The sequence below is a fragment of the Capsaspora owczarzaki genome (assembly GCF_000151315.2).
Source record: "Capsaspora owczarzaki ATCC 30864 unplaced genomic scaffold supercont2.7, whole genome shotgun sequence".
NCBI classification, from domain to species: domain Eukaryota; class Filasterea; order Ministeriida; family Capsasporidae; genus Capsaspora; species Capsaspora owczarzaki.
The window spans coordinates 1,003,184-1,016,932 of NW_011887298.1; the positions used below are offsets into that span (position 1 = coordinate 1,003,184).

The 13,749-nt window shown below is 54.2% G+C and overlaps 7 protein-coding genes across 7 annotated transcripts; 4 read left to right on the forward strand and 3 right to left on the reverse strand.

Moving 5' to 3' along the window:
• Positions 1-5: 5 nt before the first annotated feature.
• On the forward strand, positions 6-2,818 carry CAOG_04795 (hypothetical protein). The gene is made up of 6 exons (XM_004347496.2): positions 6-806; positions 882-1,105; positions 1,243-1,648; positions 1,797-1,960; positions 2,049-2,523; positions 2,619-2,818. Exons 1-6 carry the CDS (start codon positions 15-17, stop codon positions 2,715-2,717), a joined length of 2,160 nt encoding a protein of 719 aa, XP_004347546.1. The 5' UTR covers positions 6-14; the 3' UTR covers positions 2,718-2,818.
• Positions 2,760-4,867, reverse strand: CAOG_04796 (hypothetical protein). Its single transcript, XM_004347497.2, has 5 exons — positions 4,280-4,867; positions 4,062-4,157; positions 3,265-3,955; positions 3,102-3,170; positions 2,760-2,982 (listed from the first exon to the last, which is right to left on the reverse strand). The coding sequence occupies exons 1-5, from the start codon at positions 4,826-4,828 to the stop codon at positions 2,927-2,929; spliced, it is 1,461 nt and encodes a 486-aa protein (XP_004347547.1). The 5' UTR covers positions 4,829-4,867; the 3' UTR covers positions 2,760-2,926.
• A 147-nt stretch (positions 4,868-5,014) lies between these two features.
• On the forward strand, positions 5,015-6,690 carry CAOG_04797 (hypothetical protein; the record flags this gene model as incomplete). The annotated part of the gene is made up of 2 exons (XM_004347498.1): positions 5,015-5,522; positions 6,089-6,690. 2 exons carry the CDS (start codon positions 5,015-5,017, stop codon positions 6,688-6,690), a joined length of 1,110 nt encoding a protein of 369 aa, XP_004347548.1.
• A 366-nt stretch (positions 6,691-7,056) lies between these two features.
• Positions 7,057-9,194, forward strand: CAOG_04798 (lysosomal acid lipase/cholesteryl ester hydrolase). Its single transcript, XM_004347499.2, has 4 exons — positions 7,057-7,265; positions 7,801-7,881; positions 8,006-8,611; positions 8,728-9,194. Exons 1-4 carry the CDS (start codon positions 7,085-7,087, stop codon positions 9,078-9,080), a joined length of 1,221 nt encoding a protein of 406 aa, XP_004347549.1. The 5' UTR covers positions 7,057-7,084; the 3' UTR covers positions 9,081-9,194.
• Position 9,195: 1 nt separating this feature from the next.
• On the reverse strand, positions 9,196-11,654 carry CAOG_04799 (hypothetical protein). Its single transcript, XM_004347500.2, has 7 exons — positions 11,613-11,654; positions 11,347-11,421; positions 11,017-11,026; positions 10,711-10,909; positions 10,443-10,592; positions 9,827-9,875; positions 9,196-9,719 (listed from the first exon to the last, which is right to left on the reverse strand). The coding sequence occupies exons 2-7, from the start codon at positions 11,384-11,386 to the stop codon at positions 9,274-9,276; spliced, it is 894 nt and encodes a 297-aa protein (XP_004347550.2). The 5' UTR covers positions 11,387-11,421; positions 11,613-11,654; the 3' UTR covers positions 9,196-9,273.
• CAOG_04800 (hypothetical protein) lies at positions 11,648-12,314 on the forward strand. The gene is made up of 4 exons (XM_004347501.2): positions 11,648-11,760; positions 11,887-11,940; positions 12,015-12,090; positions 12,185-12,314. The coding sequence occupies exons 1-4, from the start codon at positions 11,671-11,673 to the stop codon at positions 12,274-12,276; spliced, it is 312 nt and encodes a 103-aa protein (XP_004347551.1). The 5' UTR covers positions 11,648-11,670; the 3' UTR covers positions 12,277-12,314.
• CAOG_04801 (ATP synthase subunit delta) lies at positions 12,304-13,698 on the reverse strand. Its single transcript, XM_004347502.2, has 2 exons — positions 13,662-13,698; positions 12,304-12,986 (listed from the first exon to the last, which is right to left on the reverse strand). Exon 2 carries the CDS (start codon positions 12,980-12,982, stop codon positions 12,491-12,493), a length of 492 nt encoding a protein of 163 aa, XP_004347552.1. The 5' UTR covers positions 12,983-12,986; positions 13,662-13,698; the 3' UTR covers positions 12,304-12,490.
• Between the last annotated feature and the right edge of the window lie 51 nt (positions 13,699-13,749).

Genomic DNA, 13,749 nt, shown 5'->3' on the forward strand with positions numbered 1-13,749 from the left:
TGACTTGTGTGTGCATGAACACTGACCGTACTTTCAAGCTCGTCTCGACCAGCGCACGGCGAGGTGGGCCGCAGCATGGCGCGTCATCCTCGGCCGCCCCGACGCCACCCGCGGCAGTGTTTGATGCGCTCCTGTCCACTGCGTTGGCTGACGCTGGGTGGGAGGCCCTGCTGCACCGCGCAACGCTGTCTGCTGATGCTTTGGGACTGACACCGAGCAATGGCAACGCGCACGGCGGCCAGAACGGCCAGGCGCACGGCAGCCAGGCTCGCGTAGCAACGAGGCAGACGCGCCAGGCTACTCGAGACGCGACGAACGGCGCCGGACACGCGGCCGATGGGTCGCCGGGGCAGCCGCAGCTCGAGGAGGACGCCGAGCCGGATGCCGTGGACGCAGACCTCGCGTTCCCGACCTCGCTTGTGCTGGACGCTGTGCATGCCGTGAAACAGCGCCAAGACGCACTCAAGGGCACCCGAGCGCGGGCAGGAGCAGCCGCAGGGACCGCTGCACCCCGTTTCACGCTGTTTCACGTCAAGGTGACGGAAGGCTTTGAGCGCTCGATCGACAAGCTCTTCCCGCCAGAAGGACGCCGTTCGGCTGCAGCAGTTAGCTCGGCAGGTAAAGCTCCACCGGGCAATGCGCGACCCACGCCCGAGAGCGATGCGGCCAACCTGGCGCTCATGGTGACCGACGCCCCGAGCCTGGCATCGCCGTCTGAGGCCAACCACGACGATGCCGTGCATCCATCCAAGCGGCCCCGCATGTCCATTGAGTTTTCTTCCGACGGGACTGTCGATTCGAGCGGAGTATGCTGTGATTTGCTTGTTTGATCGTTCGTTGGATTTGTGTTTTCGCGCACTCACTTGCAGTTTCCCGCACAGGTACTGCGCGTGGATGATGACTTGTTCGGCTTTACGACGATTTTTGCACAGGCCCAACAACAATCGGCACTGGACTGTCTCCGGCTGCATCAGTCAGCAGACACTATTTATTCGCTCGGATCCATGGACGATCGACTCGTCATCAAGCCGCTCCTGACCCAGGAACTTGCTGCCAAGACTCGCGCTCGTGAAGAAAAGCTTCAGTCCGAGCGGCACGCAAAGACGTGAGTGTGCTCTGTGAGAAGTTTAGCGAGTGCTGCTCCATTATTTTGGCTCAATTTTGTTGTTTGTTTTTCCAACCACCACCACCACCACCACCACCACCACCACCACCACCACCACCACCACCTCACCTGAACAGAACTTTAACTCTCAATTCCGAACCGAGTCGTCCGTCTGACACGCGCTCCGGGACCTCCTTGATCCACAAGCGCCTCGGAGTATCATCAGCCTCGGGCGTATCGGCTGCAACAGCCAACGCACGGCTTGGGCGAATATCGCCACTGCCACCCATGCAAACAGCATCGCGAAACACAGCTGCTACTGCTGCTGTTACAGTGGACCATTCACCAATTGCTGCTTCAACCAGGAATCGGGGAGCCGCCGCAGCCGCACCTGCCAAAATCCCAATGCCCAAGCTGTCTCTCCAAGATTTGGTGGCCCATCTTCTTGTGGCTCGACCAATACCAAAGGAGGAATTGCATCGCCTTGTCTTGGAGCATGGTCTGAAGCCAACGAAAGAGGCTTTCGATGCGGTGGTCCAGCAGGTTGGTTTGCTTCTTTTTGTTTTGTTTGTTTGTTTTTTTCGTTTCGCTTTGTGTCTTTGAACTGCCACCACTGCTCGGACCCAACGGCATCCAATTCGTCGTGCTCATTTGTATCGACATCTGCGCTTGTGCCACTCTTGACCGGCAGGTGACCAAGATTGACGCGCAGAAACTCTTGTTCCTGCAAACCGCCTTCTATCAAACTTTGCATCTCGATCTACCCATTTTCAACGCTACTGAAAGGAAGTACGCATACTCGCGCGTCCAAACGGTACTTGAAAAGTTGCGCGTTGGTCCAACTGAGCCACTTCGGTACGATCATTCATTCTTGTATTCAAATGGGTTTGCAATCAAGTACTAACGAACTCGTGCGCCCCTTCTGGCACGCCCCTTTTTGCAGGATGCGGTTTGAGGAAGAATACAAGCGTGGTGTCGCTGCGGACGAAGCACTAGCCGCGTCTACAGCACCTGCACCCGCAGCATCCTTCGGGCCACCATCCGCGCGTGCCAGCGTTGCTCGTCCCCAAACTGCCGCTCCTTCCATCACCACCTCCGCCACCCCTCCCGCGAAAACATCCCCGCGATCAGCAAAGACTGGCACGGCAGCAGCCACAGCCGCAGGCAAAGCTGGCAAAGGGGAAGGTGCTGCTGCCACTGTTGCTGCTGCAACTGCACCGCCGTCAAGCGAGCTCGTGCAAGCTCGTGCAAACTTCACTGCGAAATACGCAAAGTATATTGCTATTGAACAGCAGCTCAAGGATAACCATGCCGAGTTTGCGGCGATTGGAGAGCAAATGAAGCAGTACGAGCAAGGCGATGCGAGGCGTTCGGTTCTCGAAGAGAAAATTCAGCGGCTCTTCCAAGAGCGCTCAAAGGTATGGACACAATCAACAAGCTGCTTTTATCGTGTCAAGAACGATTCACATGATATGAACTGACTTGATGGTTTTTTGTTTTGTCATGGTGGCAGAAAATGACTGCAATCCTGCAAGAACGCACAGAGTTGCACGTTTGGTTGAAAGCTGAGAAACTCCGAATTCAACAGATGAGCGACGCAAGTGGTCAGTGAGCCGCGTTCGGTGCCCGTTTCCAAACTGTCGTCGCTGTCTTCGCTTCTTTTGTCCTTTTAATGTAACAGTACATGGCATTCCCGATGTATTACAAACACAGATACATATTAGTGTAGCACTCACCAAGCCAGAAAAACCGAAAATAACAACACGACGCAAGCGCAAAACGGAAAAACAACCAGACATCAGAGAAGCAAAGCGAAAAGGTTTACTCGAGCTCGAGAGCTTCTTGGATGTCCTTTTCCCATGCGGCATCTGACAAATCTAGGCGGCGGCAATCGGCAGTAGCAGCAAACACCAAACACGAAAAAGGGACCAAACAGCATCTAGTGTCAGGACTCGTCAACAACGTGCCAAATCCAGAGACAACAAAACCTTCTTACCGCTAGAATCGTGCAAAACAGCATCGTTCAGCTCTTCCGCAATTTCATGCTCCCAGTCAACATTGTCATCTGCAAAAAGAAAAGAAAGAAAGAAAAAAAAGGACGAGCAAGATTCAATCAGATTTGGCCCCCAAAAGTGCTTTCCATCACAAACTTCACCTACCAGGCGAATCGGACGCGCTCAGAGATGAGCTGCTGGCGACAACAGGAGTTGTCACTGGGGCCAGCTTGAGGGGCGATACAGCGGGAGGAACGACGTGCAGAGTGTCGCTGACAAATTCGGCCGTGCTGGGCTGCGGCGGCTCGTAGATTTCAGCGGCTGAGGGTGCACGTTTGCGCGCTTGGGAAACTGGCGTAGCCACTCCGCCAGCGGCGGCAGCAGCAGCCGCAGCAGCCGCAGCAGCAGCTTGTTGCGGAGCCGCGGCGGGGGTTGCAGGCGCGCTGAGTTTGCTTTCAGATAAGGCAGCAATTTGTGGAGCAGCAATGGCCGCTGCGATTGGCGGAGCAACCGGTGTGGTAGAGCCAGAGGAGGCCGCACTATGAATAGAACCAGCGTTTGCGTGGACAAGCGCGGTGAGCTGACTGGACTGCTTGACCAGCGAGACGCGGTAAAAGTAGTTGCGCCAAAAGTCTGACTCGGCAATGTGCTTTGGCACCAACTCGAAGCGCATCTTTTCGAGCTCGGGGTCCTCGCGAAGCGTAGCAAGAGCAGTGGGTGCGAAGCGTTCAAAGTCAAACACCACTTGCGCGCCTTTCGGCGGGCTGGTCAAAAAGTTGCGGCGGTCGGAAGACAGCGATAGGATTTGCGCCTTCATCTCGGCCTCTTCGTGATACCCAACCCATGGTGGTACTCCCTGCGACACGGCAAAAGCAAACAGCATCGGTCGCAAACTCAAAATGAGACAAAAAGCAATCGGAATTGACTTGACAGTTGGGGTTGTTCGATTGAGCACGACGTACTTGACCAACATGTTGGCGTTGGCGATTCTTTTCTTGGACAAACTTTTGCTGCTCTTCTTCGAACGATGCAATGAACGAAGTGGTCTCGACGTTCTCCTGCACAAATGTACAAAGAGCACAGAAGCACATCAAACAGGTCAAATTCAAGACAAACTGCTCGACCTTTCCCGCGCCATAGCATTCACTTTTGGGTTTAAGTTGGCCGGAGCATTTGTTACCTTGATTTTATGAACGACTGTGTTGATGTTGCCGAGCGCTGACGACGCGAACGAGCTCAAGTTGCCGAATGCGAATGAGCCAAACGCCGACACCTTGTCACCCGCGCGCGCTTGTCCCGTGGCAGCAGCAGCGGCAGCAGCGGTAGCAGCAGGGTTGGCCTCGTTATTGACAGTGGTCGCGGCGGCATTGGGAGCAGAGCTGCTGGTCGCGTCGTCGGACTCGGGCTGCTGAGGAACGATGACGCTCGAGCGCAGCGTGGCAGAAGCAGCAGATGCGCCAATGTCGCCGCCACGGCCGCCCGCACTGGTATCCGACGATGAGCTGGACGCATTGACGGGCGCACTGGCAGCACCCGTGGCGGAGGCAGAGGCAGAGGCAGAGGCAGAGGCAGAGGCGGTCGTCGGCTTTGTCGAACCAGCAGCAGCAGCACCACCCGCAGCAGCACCGGTCGTCGTGCTACTGGACTGTGTGGTGCTGGTGGAAGATGAAGAAGACGAAGCGTCCGACAGTGAACTCGTCAACGCCGACCAAGCGCCCCAAAGCGACATGCTGCGAAGAAGAAGAAAACAAAAAAAAAAAAAAAACAAGAGTGAGATTCTGAGAATCTGAGAATCTGACAAGAATAGGAAAGAGAGCCAGGGACGATTTTACGCTGCAAGTGACATTCTGAGAACAGCTGCTTCTTCTTCTATTCTTATTCTTCAGTTCATCAAGTTCAGTCACTCTTCTTTACGATGGCGGACTTGTTTGAGACGAACGCGGACGCGCCTCATCGCGGCGACTGGGCAGACGACGACAGCTCGTCCTCATCTGACGACGACAACGACAACGACAACGACAACAACTCTTACAACAACAAGGCCAAGCAGGAAGCGCCGCGGCTGCTGCAGTACTTTGACGGCGACGTTCCGGCAGTCAACCCCGAGCGCAAGTCGCGCCGTCGTCGCGCGTACCTCGCAGGCCAGCAGCCCCCGCAGTGGACTTGGACTCCAGCACCATCACCATCAGCATCAGGCACAGGAGCAGCGCAGCAGGCGGACAGGCGGCTCCAGGCGTCGCTGCTGGTTGTTGGCTTTGGCCGCGCTGGTGCAATGTACGCCTTTCACCGCTTTGCCACTGCTGGTGCTGTTAGTGCTGCTCAGGGGGTGCCCGAGCTGGTGGCGTCAATGACGAGCACGGCGGCAGCAGCCAAGCCGCAGCCCAAGAGCGCCGTCGCCATCAAAGCAGCAGGCAAGTCTCAGAGTGTTTGACCGGTCGCCTTTTTTTGATGGTGAACACTTCTCAGAAGATGCACAGATAAAGGAAAAGCGAAAGAGCAAAAGCATCGAGAAACATTTTTGTTCGAGTTTCTGGAAAAACCAAAACTCTTAACAATTTCGAGAAACTTGTCGTTTTCAAGTGAAGCTGGAGCGAGGTTTCCCCCCTCACCCTTCCCAGCTCCTGTCTGTTTATGCTGGTCTGGTTTTGGGATGGTTTTGGATGGCGGGAGGGAAAGGGGGAGTGAGTGCAGAGCGGAACGGAACGGAACGGTTTTGTTTCAATCTGAAACACTCGCTCTATACGTGGAGTGAATGTGATCCGGGGAGGTTGAGGTTTGGATTGTGACCAAAGACACGGATCGATCATCAACGGCAGTTGGTTGGATTGATTCTTTTACTTTTTTGATGCTTGAAGGATGGATGCAAACTCACAACGCGCAAAACGTTTCGTTTGTTTGGTTTTGTTGCTCCCCGCTCTCCGCTCCCCCTTTCCTCCAGCGAAAGAATTTTGCCACATTTATCGAAATTCAGCACTGCCTGACCTGCTAGTGTGCGCAGTCACGGCACCGGTCTCCCCGAGCGAGGCATTCGAATTTGCTGCTACACTTTTGACACATGTGCATGCCGATCGCGTTCTTGCGTTTGATGCCGCCCTGAAATCCAGCATAAATGGTCTCTACGATGACCCGGAGAACGACGACAGCGACTACGACTATGACAGCGGCCATCGTGGCGCTCTGGTTTGCGCATTGGCCACTGCCGCTTGGCGCCGAGACGGTCGTCTGCCTGCGCGTGCTCTGCCCACCGCCAACATGGTGACTGGAGCCCCTGCCGCCCTTTTGTCTCACTGCGAGGTGATTGGCACTCCCGCGGCGTTGCTGCTCGCGCTGCAAGAGTCGGTCGAGATCTCGCCCGAACTCTTGCTGGCAATGGACGCCGTGATCACGAGCGACAACAGCCAACTTGGCACCGTTGCGCCCGCTCTCGCACCACTACAGGCTGATGCCCTTCGTGCGGCGTTCAAGTCTGCCGGACCCGCGTCCGACTCTGCGTTGGCCAGCGTTCCCGGTGCCATTCACTTGGTTCTGTCCGCCTCCACCACCACTGCTGCAACCTTTGTGCGACCCACGCCCGATTCTCTGTACTTGTGAACGATCTTGCTTGTTCCTGAGGTGTGCATGTGTGTGTATGTGCTCTTGTTTGTGTCGAACTACTGTACGCTTCGTTTCTTGCATTTCTGGAGTACGATATTTTTTTGGTCTACTTTCGAGATGCACCATTTTCGGCAAGCGCATTTCCATGTTGAAAACAGTCGTGCTACAAACTTGCGCGCCTCTGCACCGTTTACAGCACACCTCCCCGACTCGATGCGCAGTCGTAGTGGCTTACACAAGTGGCTGACAAAGTGGCTTGCGCACCTCTCCACTTTGCAAAGTCTCGCCAACCCCACCCCACCCCGCCTTCTGTTATTCTTCAAGTATCTTGTCCAAAACTACATCCTATCCTCGACTCAGTCTCAGTTTTTTTCACAGTTCTTCTTCTTCAATGTCATCCATGTCATTGAATCGGACTTGTGTTCCGCTTCGCGCGCTCGCCCTCGCCCTCGCCCTCGCCCTCTCGCTCGTTGCCGCCGTCGCCCTCGCCGCAGACCCCGACGAGCACCGCCCATGCCCCGAGCTCATCACCTCCAAGGGCTATCCGCTCGAGACGCACAATGTGACCACTGGTAACGAAAAACACCTGATCATCAATCAGCGCCGGGCTCGCTCGATTCGGTCGCGGTTGTTGTTAGCGTCCTTCCCTCTCGCTCTCTCTCTCTCTCTCTCTCTACTCCTCACCAACCTCACCCCTCGTCTTCGCTTTCCATACTCATCCACTGTTGCTTTCCATTTCAGCCTCGTTCACTCTGTGCTTGTTTTTTTTCTTTCCCCCTTCTTTTTTCGTTTCGAACCAAAAGCCTTTTAATGATACATCCACTTTGATAAACCGCATTCCTGCAATGTTCGCTTCACACTCGGGTCGTGATCACAAACTAGCGAACATTGTTGCTCGGGTTTTCTGGCTTTTAATCCCTATGCTTGACTGATTCAGCATTCAATGCCACAAACCAATGCAGAAAGAGTTGGTCAAGCTTTTGATTGTTGTTTCACATGTGATTTTTTATTTTTGATTTTTGATTGTGGTGTGTTTTTTTTTCCCAACGCAACCGTTCGTTCGTTCGTTCGTTCGTTCGTTCGTTCGTTCATTCGTTCGTTCTACAGCGGATGGATACATTCTGACGTGCTTCCGTATTCCGGCGTCAAGGACTGGAGCCAAGCCGACTCGTGGACCCGTCATTCTGGGTAACACAATCCTCTGAATTTTCGGATGATTGCTCAAAGCGCGTGCGAAAACGAACAATTCTCACCTTTTTTTTTTTCCTTTTTTTTTTCGGCTTTTGCATGTTCAACCTTCAACCTTGTGAAGCTCATGGTGTGATGGACTCGAGCAACACCTGGGTCATGAACAACGCTGAAGAGTCGCTGGCATTCATCCTCGCAGATGCATCGTTCGACGTCTGGCTGATGAACGTTCGTGGCAACCTGTACGGCCTGCAAAACACCCACCTCTCCACGAACGACGCCGAGTTCTGGGACTTCACCTGGGATGACATGGCCAACTACGACGTGCCTGCTGTCGTCAGCTACGTGTTGAACTCGACCAATGCGACCAAGGTCGGCTACGTTGGCCATTCGCAAGGCACGACGCAAGCCATGGCTGCGCTTTCGCTGCTGCATCCAGAGCTCGCTGACAAGCTGTCCGTGTTTATTGCCCTCTGCCCGGTGGCACACATTGGCCACACCACCAGCCTGCTGCTCAAGGGCCTGGCTGAGCTTCACGCCGACCAGCTTGTGTCGCTTCTCGGGCTCAAGGAGTTCATCCCGGACACCGCCACCCTGCACAAGCTCCTTCCCGCCATTTGCATCCCCGTCCCCTCTCTCTGCGAGGATGGCATCTTCCTGATTGCTGGCTTTGACCAGGCCGATTACAACGTCACTCGCCAACCAGTCTACATGGCGCACTTCCCCTCCTGTGAGTTTTTTCCTGTGAAATGGTACTGTGGTGTCGAGGCCGTGCAAACTCATGCGCTCACTTTTTCTTTGCTTGTCTTCACTTTTTTTTCCTCCACCTTCCCTCCTTGCTTGCAGCCACATCCACAAAGAACATGATTCACTGGGCTCAAGACGTGCGCACAGACAAGTTCCAACGCTACGACTACGGCACTGCCGCGGCCAACCGCCAGCACTATGGCACCGACACACCGCCCCAGTACAATGTTACCAACATTCGTGCCCCAATGGTGGTGTTTGCCGGCGGCCACGACGCACTTGCAGACCCCACGGACGTTGCGCAGCTGATGAAAGAGTTGCCTGCCAATGTCCCATACGTGTCGGTCGAAGCGTACGGCCACCTGGATTTCGTTTGGGGTGAACACGCCAACACGACTGTCTACCAGCAGGTCATCCAGTATCTCCTTTCTCCCCCGCGTACTTCGGTTTAACAGCATGTTGTTTTTGTTAATCCGCGTTGTTTTGCATGCGTCCTTTTCATTACGATGCTTTTGCTGGGCAGCAAATACAGGCCGTTGCCAAATTCAGGAAAACGAAACAAAAATGAACATCTCTAACCAGCTTGTCGATTTTTTTGGAAGTCAACAAAGCACCAAGACACATCACCATCAACACAAAGCGTCTCTAATATCGTGGCCGGTAGTCGCCACGGTCACGATCATCGCGGGGCGCGTAGCCGTTGCGATCGTCAAAGCGGCGATCCCGGTCGTCGGGGCGGTAAGGAGCGCGATCGTCGCGATACATCGGGCGGTCGTCGCGGTAGGGAGCACGGTCGTCGGCACGGTAAGGCGCACGGTCGTCGCGGTAAGGAGCGCGGTCGTCACCGCGGTAAGGAGCACGATCGTAAGGAGCACGGTCGTCGCCACGGTACGGGCCGCGATCGTCACGGTAGTCTCCGCGAGGAGGGTCACGACGGTCGAAATCACGACGGTCGTAGTCGCGACCACGGTCATCGTAGCCGCCGCCATAGCCACGTCCACCGCGGTCATCGCGGCGATCGTCACGACCGTAGCCGCCAGAGCGGTACGAAGGGCCATTGCCGTAGCTGCCGCCGCCTTGCTTTTGGCGAGCTAAACAACAACGACAACAACAACAACAACAAAAAAAAAAAAAGGAGCGCAGAGTGTGAATTCAACGCCAAAAGACGCAACATCGACATACGAGGAGCGATAGTTACCTCCGACGTAATGGCCGGGAGTGGGCGAACGCGGGCGAGCACGACGGGCCTGGTTGCGACGAAGCGGAGAGTTCATCATGTTCAGCATTTCGACCAACTGAAAAAAAAAAAGCAAAGAAAAAAAGCAGCAAAGCGAAAGCCGGTGGCCGAAGATGGCGAATGATGTGATGGATGGTGTGTTGGTGTTGATACTGTTCTGGCAGCCTTTTTTCCCCGACCCAAAAACGGGCGAAGCTGTACGAAAGGTCGAGTTTGGAGGAGGTCGATGCCAGACAAGCTGTGCTTTTGCTTCTGCTCTGGGCTGCTGTCCAACAGGACGTTGCGACCGTTCCACGTTTGCTGCTCTTTCTCCCATCCCGAAACCTCAACCGTGTTGCGAGCAAAGATGAAATGCGGAGACGTCAAAACTGCTTTGGTATTCCGCAGTACGGACAGCACACTGAAAGTAAGGGTTGGTTCGTCGAAGGACTCAAGTGATGCAGAAAACGATACGGCTGTGTTGAATGAAGGGTGGGTGCAGTAAAGTGAAAGAGGAAGACGATGATGATGCTACGACGACGATGCTGCCCGTGTGATTGCTGCAGGACGGCGAAGTCCATCTCCTCTGCTGACTGACCTTCTCGACGCTGATGGTGCGGCCGTCAAATTCGGTGCGGTGGCAGCCGCGAATTGCCGCATGCGCCTGCTCCTCGTTCTCCATTCCGATGAAGGCGAAACCGCGTGAATCGTTGGTGTGGGGATCGCGAACGACGTCGCAACGAACGACCTGTCAGCAATAGTAAGCAAAGCACCAAGGAGGGGGCATGTCAACCAGCTTGTGAGCATTGTGCACAAACAAAAAGCCATACACAACAACACCTTGGCGGAAAAAAGTCAAAAGTCACCTTTCCAAAGCGAGCAAACTTGCTCTCGAGATCGGCTTCGCGAGTCAGGGGCGACAGACCAATCACACACAAGGTGAACGCTTCGCCACTGCCAGAGCCCGAGCCAGAGCTGGCAGATTGCGCCGCCTGCTGGCGAACGGGCGAACGAGAGCGAGATCGCGAACGCGAGCGGGATCGACCACGGCCCTGGCCGTCCGACCTAACCACCAGATGGTGCACACAAACAAGCACAATCCGATAAAGTGAGTGGCCATACACGGTCTGCGCAGTAGTACTACCATTCGAGAACTCGCGTCATCGACTCACTGAGCGTAGTCTACAGAAATGAGCAGAGCAGAACATCAGCAAGGCCAAAGTTAGACGGGTTTGTAAACAGAACAATACCGAGTCATCCAACACAATGGTTTGTGAGGTCCCAACAGCAAGTGCGTCATGGCAGGCAATAGGATAGGAGTACATTGGAAACGGGCGATCTCTCTCTTTAGTTTGCTCTCTCGCTCTCTCTTCAAACCCCCTACTCCCCCTTCTCGTTCCAGCGTTCACTCTTGCTGTTGGTCTCAAGCAAAGATGAGAATCGCAAGACTGAGAGACGGCACGATTGGAAACGACGTCGAGCGAAGGGTCAGAACAACGTACTCGATTCGTAGACGGAATCCTCCAAGCCAGTTGCCTCCATTTGTGAAAGTGAGCGAGTGAGCGAGAATCAAAAGACTGAGAAGCAAGTAATATCCATAAATAGAAGTAAGGTAAGCAAACAAATGTTGATGGCGGGGAGGTCTCAGAAGAAGAAGAAGGGAGAAGCGCAACTGAGCAGAGATTGAGATTGAGCGAGATTGGCCAGCCCGCTCAACCCCAATCATCCATCCGTCTCATGCATCCGTCAATGAGCAAGACTATCGTACCTGCAACACTTATATTGGAGTCCAGTCGTCGTTTACATTTGCCAATTCCACTTCCAACATGGTCGACACGCCGATGAGCTTGCAGGCGATCAATGCGCGCCTCGAGTTCCAGAACATGGTCCGCAGCAAACAGCAACTCGAAACCAAGGTATGGGACGCTGGATCGCGCAGAGTCCAGCCGACGAGGCGTCACAGGAGTGCTGGAGTGAACGCGTAGTCCTGACTTACTTCATTCCCCCCGTCTTCCCCTCCTCCCCCTCGTTCCCACTCGCAGGTACAAGAACTCACAGTGCTGGTAGAGGAACTCAAGACACTCAAGCCAGGGCGGGTACGTCGCATGCGGAACTGCCATCGCTGGCTTGGGCGCACGTGCGACTGATGACTGAGATTGTTGCCTTTCAGACTGTGTACGCTCAAGCATTGCCAGGCGACGTGCTGCTCAAGTCGGAAAAGACGGCCATGCTGGATAGCAAACAAGGTGATTTGGTGGATGCTGCCTTTTGCTCGTGCTGTCTCCGATCGATCGCTTGCTGTTTTTGCTCACTTCAATTCGCCCCGTCCTGCAAAAACAGAGGAGCTCGAAAAGGCAAGAGAAGAGCTCACCAACTTGCGGAAAGAACTTGCACTAGCATCCGAACTTATCAATAAACAACAACGGCAGTAACGTCGGTCGACAGTGAACGAAACAAACAAACAAACAAAAAAAAAAAAAAAAAAAAGAGTTTCTTTGATTTTTGCTTTAGACATACAGAACATTTAAAACACATTCAAAATTGTAAATCGACAAGATGGGGAAATGAAACAAAGGGAGAAGGGGGACAAAATGTGAAGGGGAAAAAAAAAAGGATACAAACAGAAGTGGGGACGGAAAGAGGGGTTTAAGCAAGAGCGGTGACAAGAGCGCGGTAAACCTCGACGCCAATTTCAGCCTTGGCCCGATCAGCGTCGTTGCCAGCAGAGGCTGCTCGCTGGGTGGCCTGGTCGAGACCAGACTTGGCAGCGGCGGCGTCAAACTGGTCGAGAGGGGCAGCCTCCTCGGCAACAATCTGAACGCTTGAGTCGTTGTTAACAGTCACGGTGCCGCTGGACACGAAGAACTTGGACTCCTTGCCGTCCTCGACGACGGTGACGACGCCAGGTCGCAGGCAGGCGATCGTGGGGACGTGGTTGACGAGGATGCCGAAATCACCGCTGGTGGCGGGGACGTTGACCTGGGTGATGGCCTTGGCGTTGAAGAACGAGCCATCGGGGGTGGAGAAGGTCAGTCGGACCTTGTCGCCGGCAGCAGGGGCCGCATCGGCGTACGAGCGAGCATGCGCAACAGGCAGGCGAGCAGCGCGGGCAAGGCCCTGTCGGAGGATTGAGAACATTGCTCTGGAAGGGATTGCAATGGAAGAGCAAATACAAAAAAAAAAAAAAAAAAAAAAAAAGTGAGCTTTTTTTTGGTTTGGTTTGGCAAGCGATCGTTGGCTTTGTAAGCTGTCCGATTGGACGGCTCAACGGTGTCGAGGGATGGGTTGTGTCTTCAATCTCAAGTGGGACAGTTGGGGGAGCAGCGATGATGACGAAGCGTGAATAGGGGAAAAGGAGAGGGAAACGAAAAGACCGAGATCGCAAAAAAAAAAAAAAAAAAAAAAAAAAAAGCCTCGTGCGGTTGTATGGCAGGACGGCCTTTCTGTCTAGGCTCGGTTCAAAGCGATGGGGACGATGGAAGGCAGGCCTTGTCGAGCGATGGAGATGGACACGTTGTATCGACACCCCAAAGCAGCAGAACCGCCTGTCTCGGCGCCGGAGCAACGCAGCGGCGTGACAGCAAGAAGAGAGCGAGATCGCTCCTTTTCCCCCCAGGCGCTTCCTATGGTTGCTCTCCTCTACTGCCGAGCTGGAACAAGCACACACACACACCACACACGAATCGTCTACAATGGTGCCCGCTGCTGCTCTTCTTGTGCTGCTTCGTGGCGTGACAGCAAGCGTCAAATCCAAACGGTAAAAAATAAAAAATAAAAAAAAAAAAATCTCTTGCTCGTTTTTTCCAATCATCCTCACATTGAACGGTTCAAAGGACTGAATACTGAAATCAAACCTGATTCGGATTCAAAGTATGTGAGTGAGTGAGTGAGTGAGTGTGGTAAAA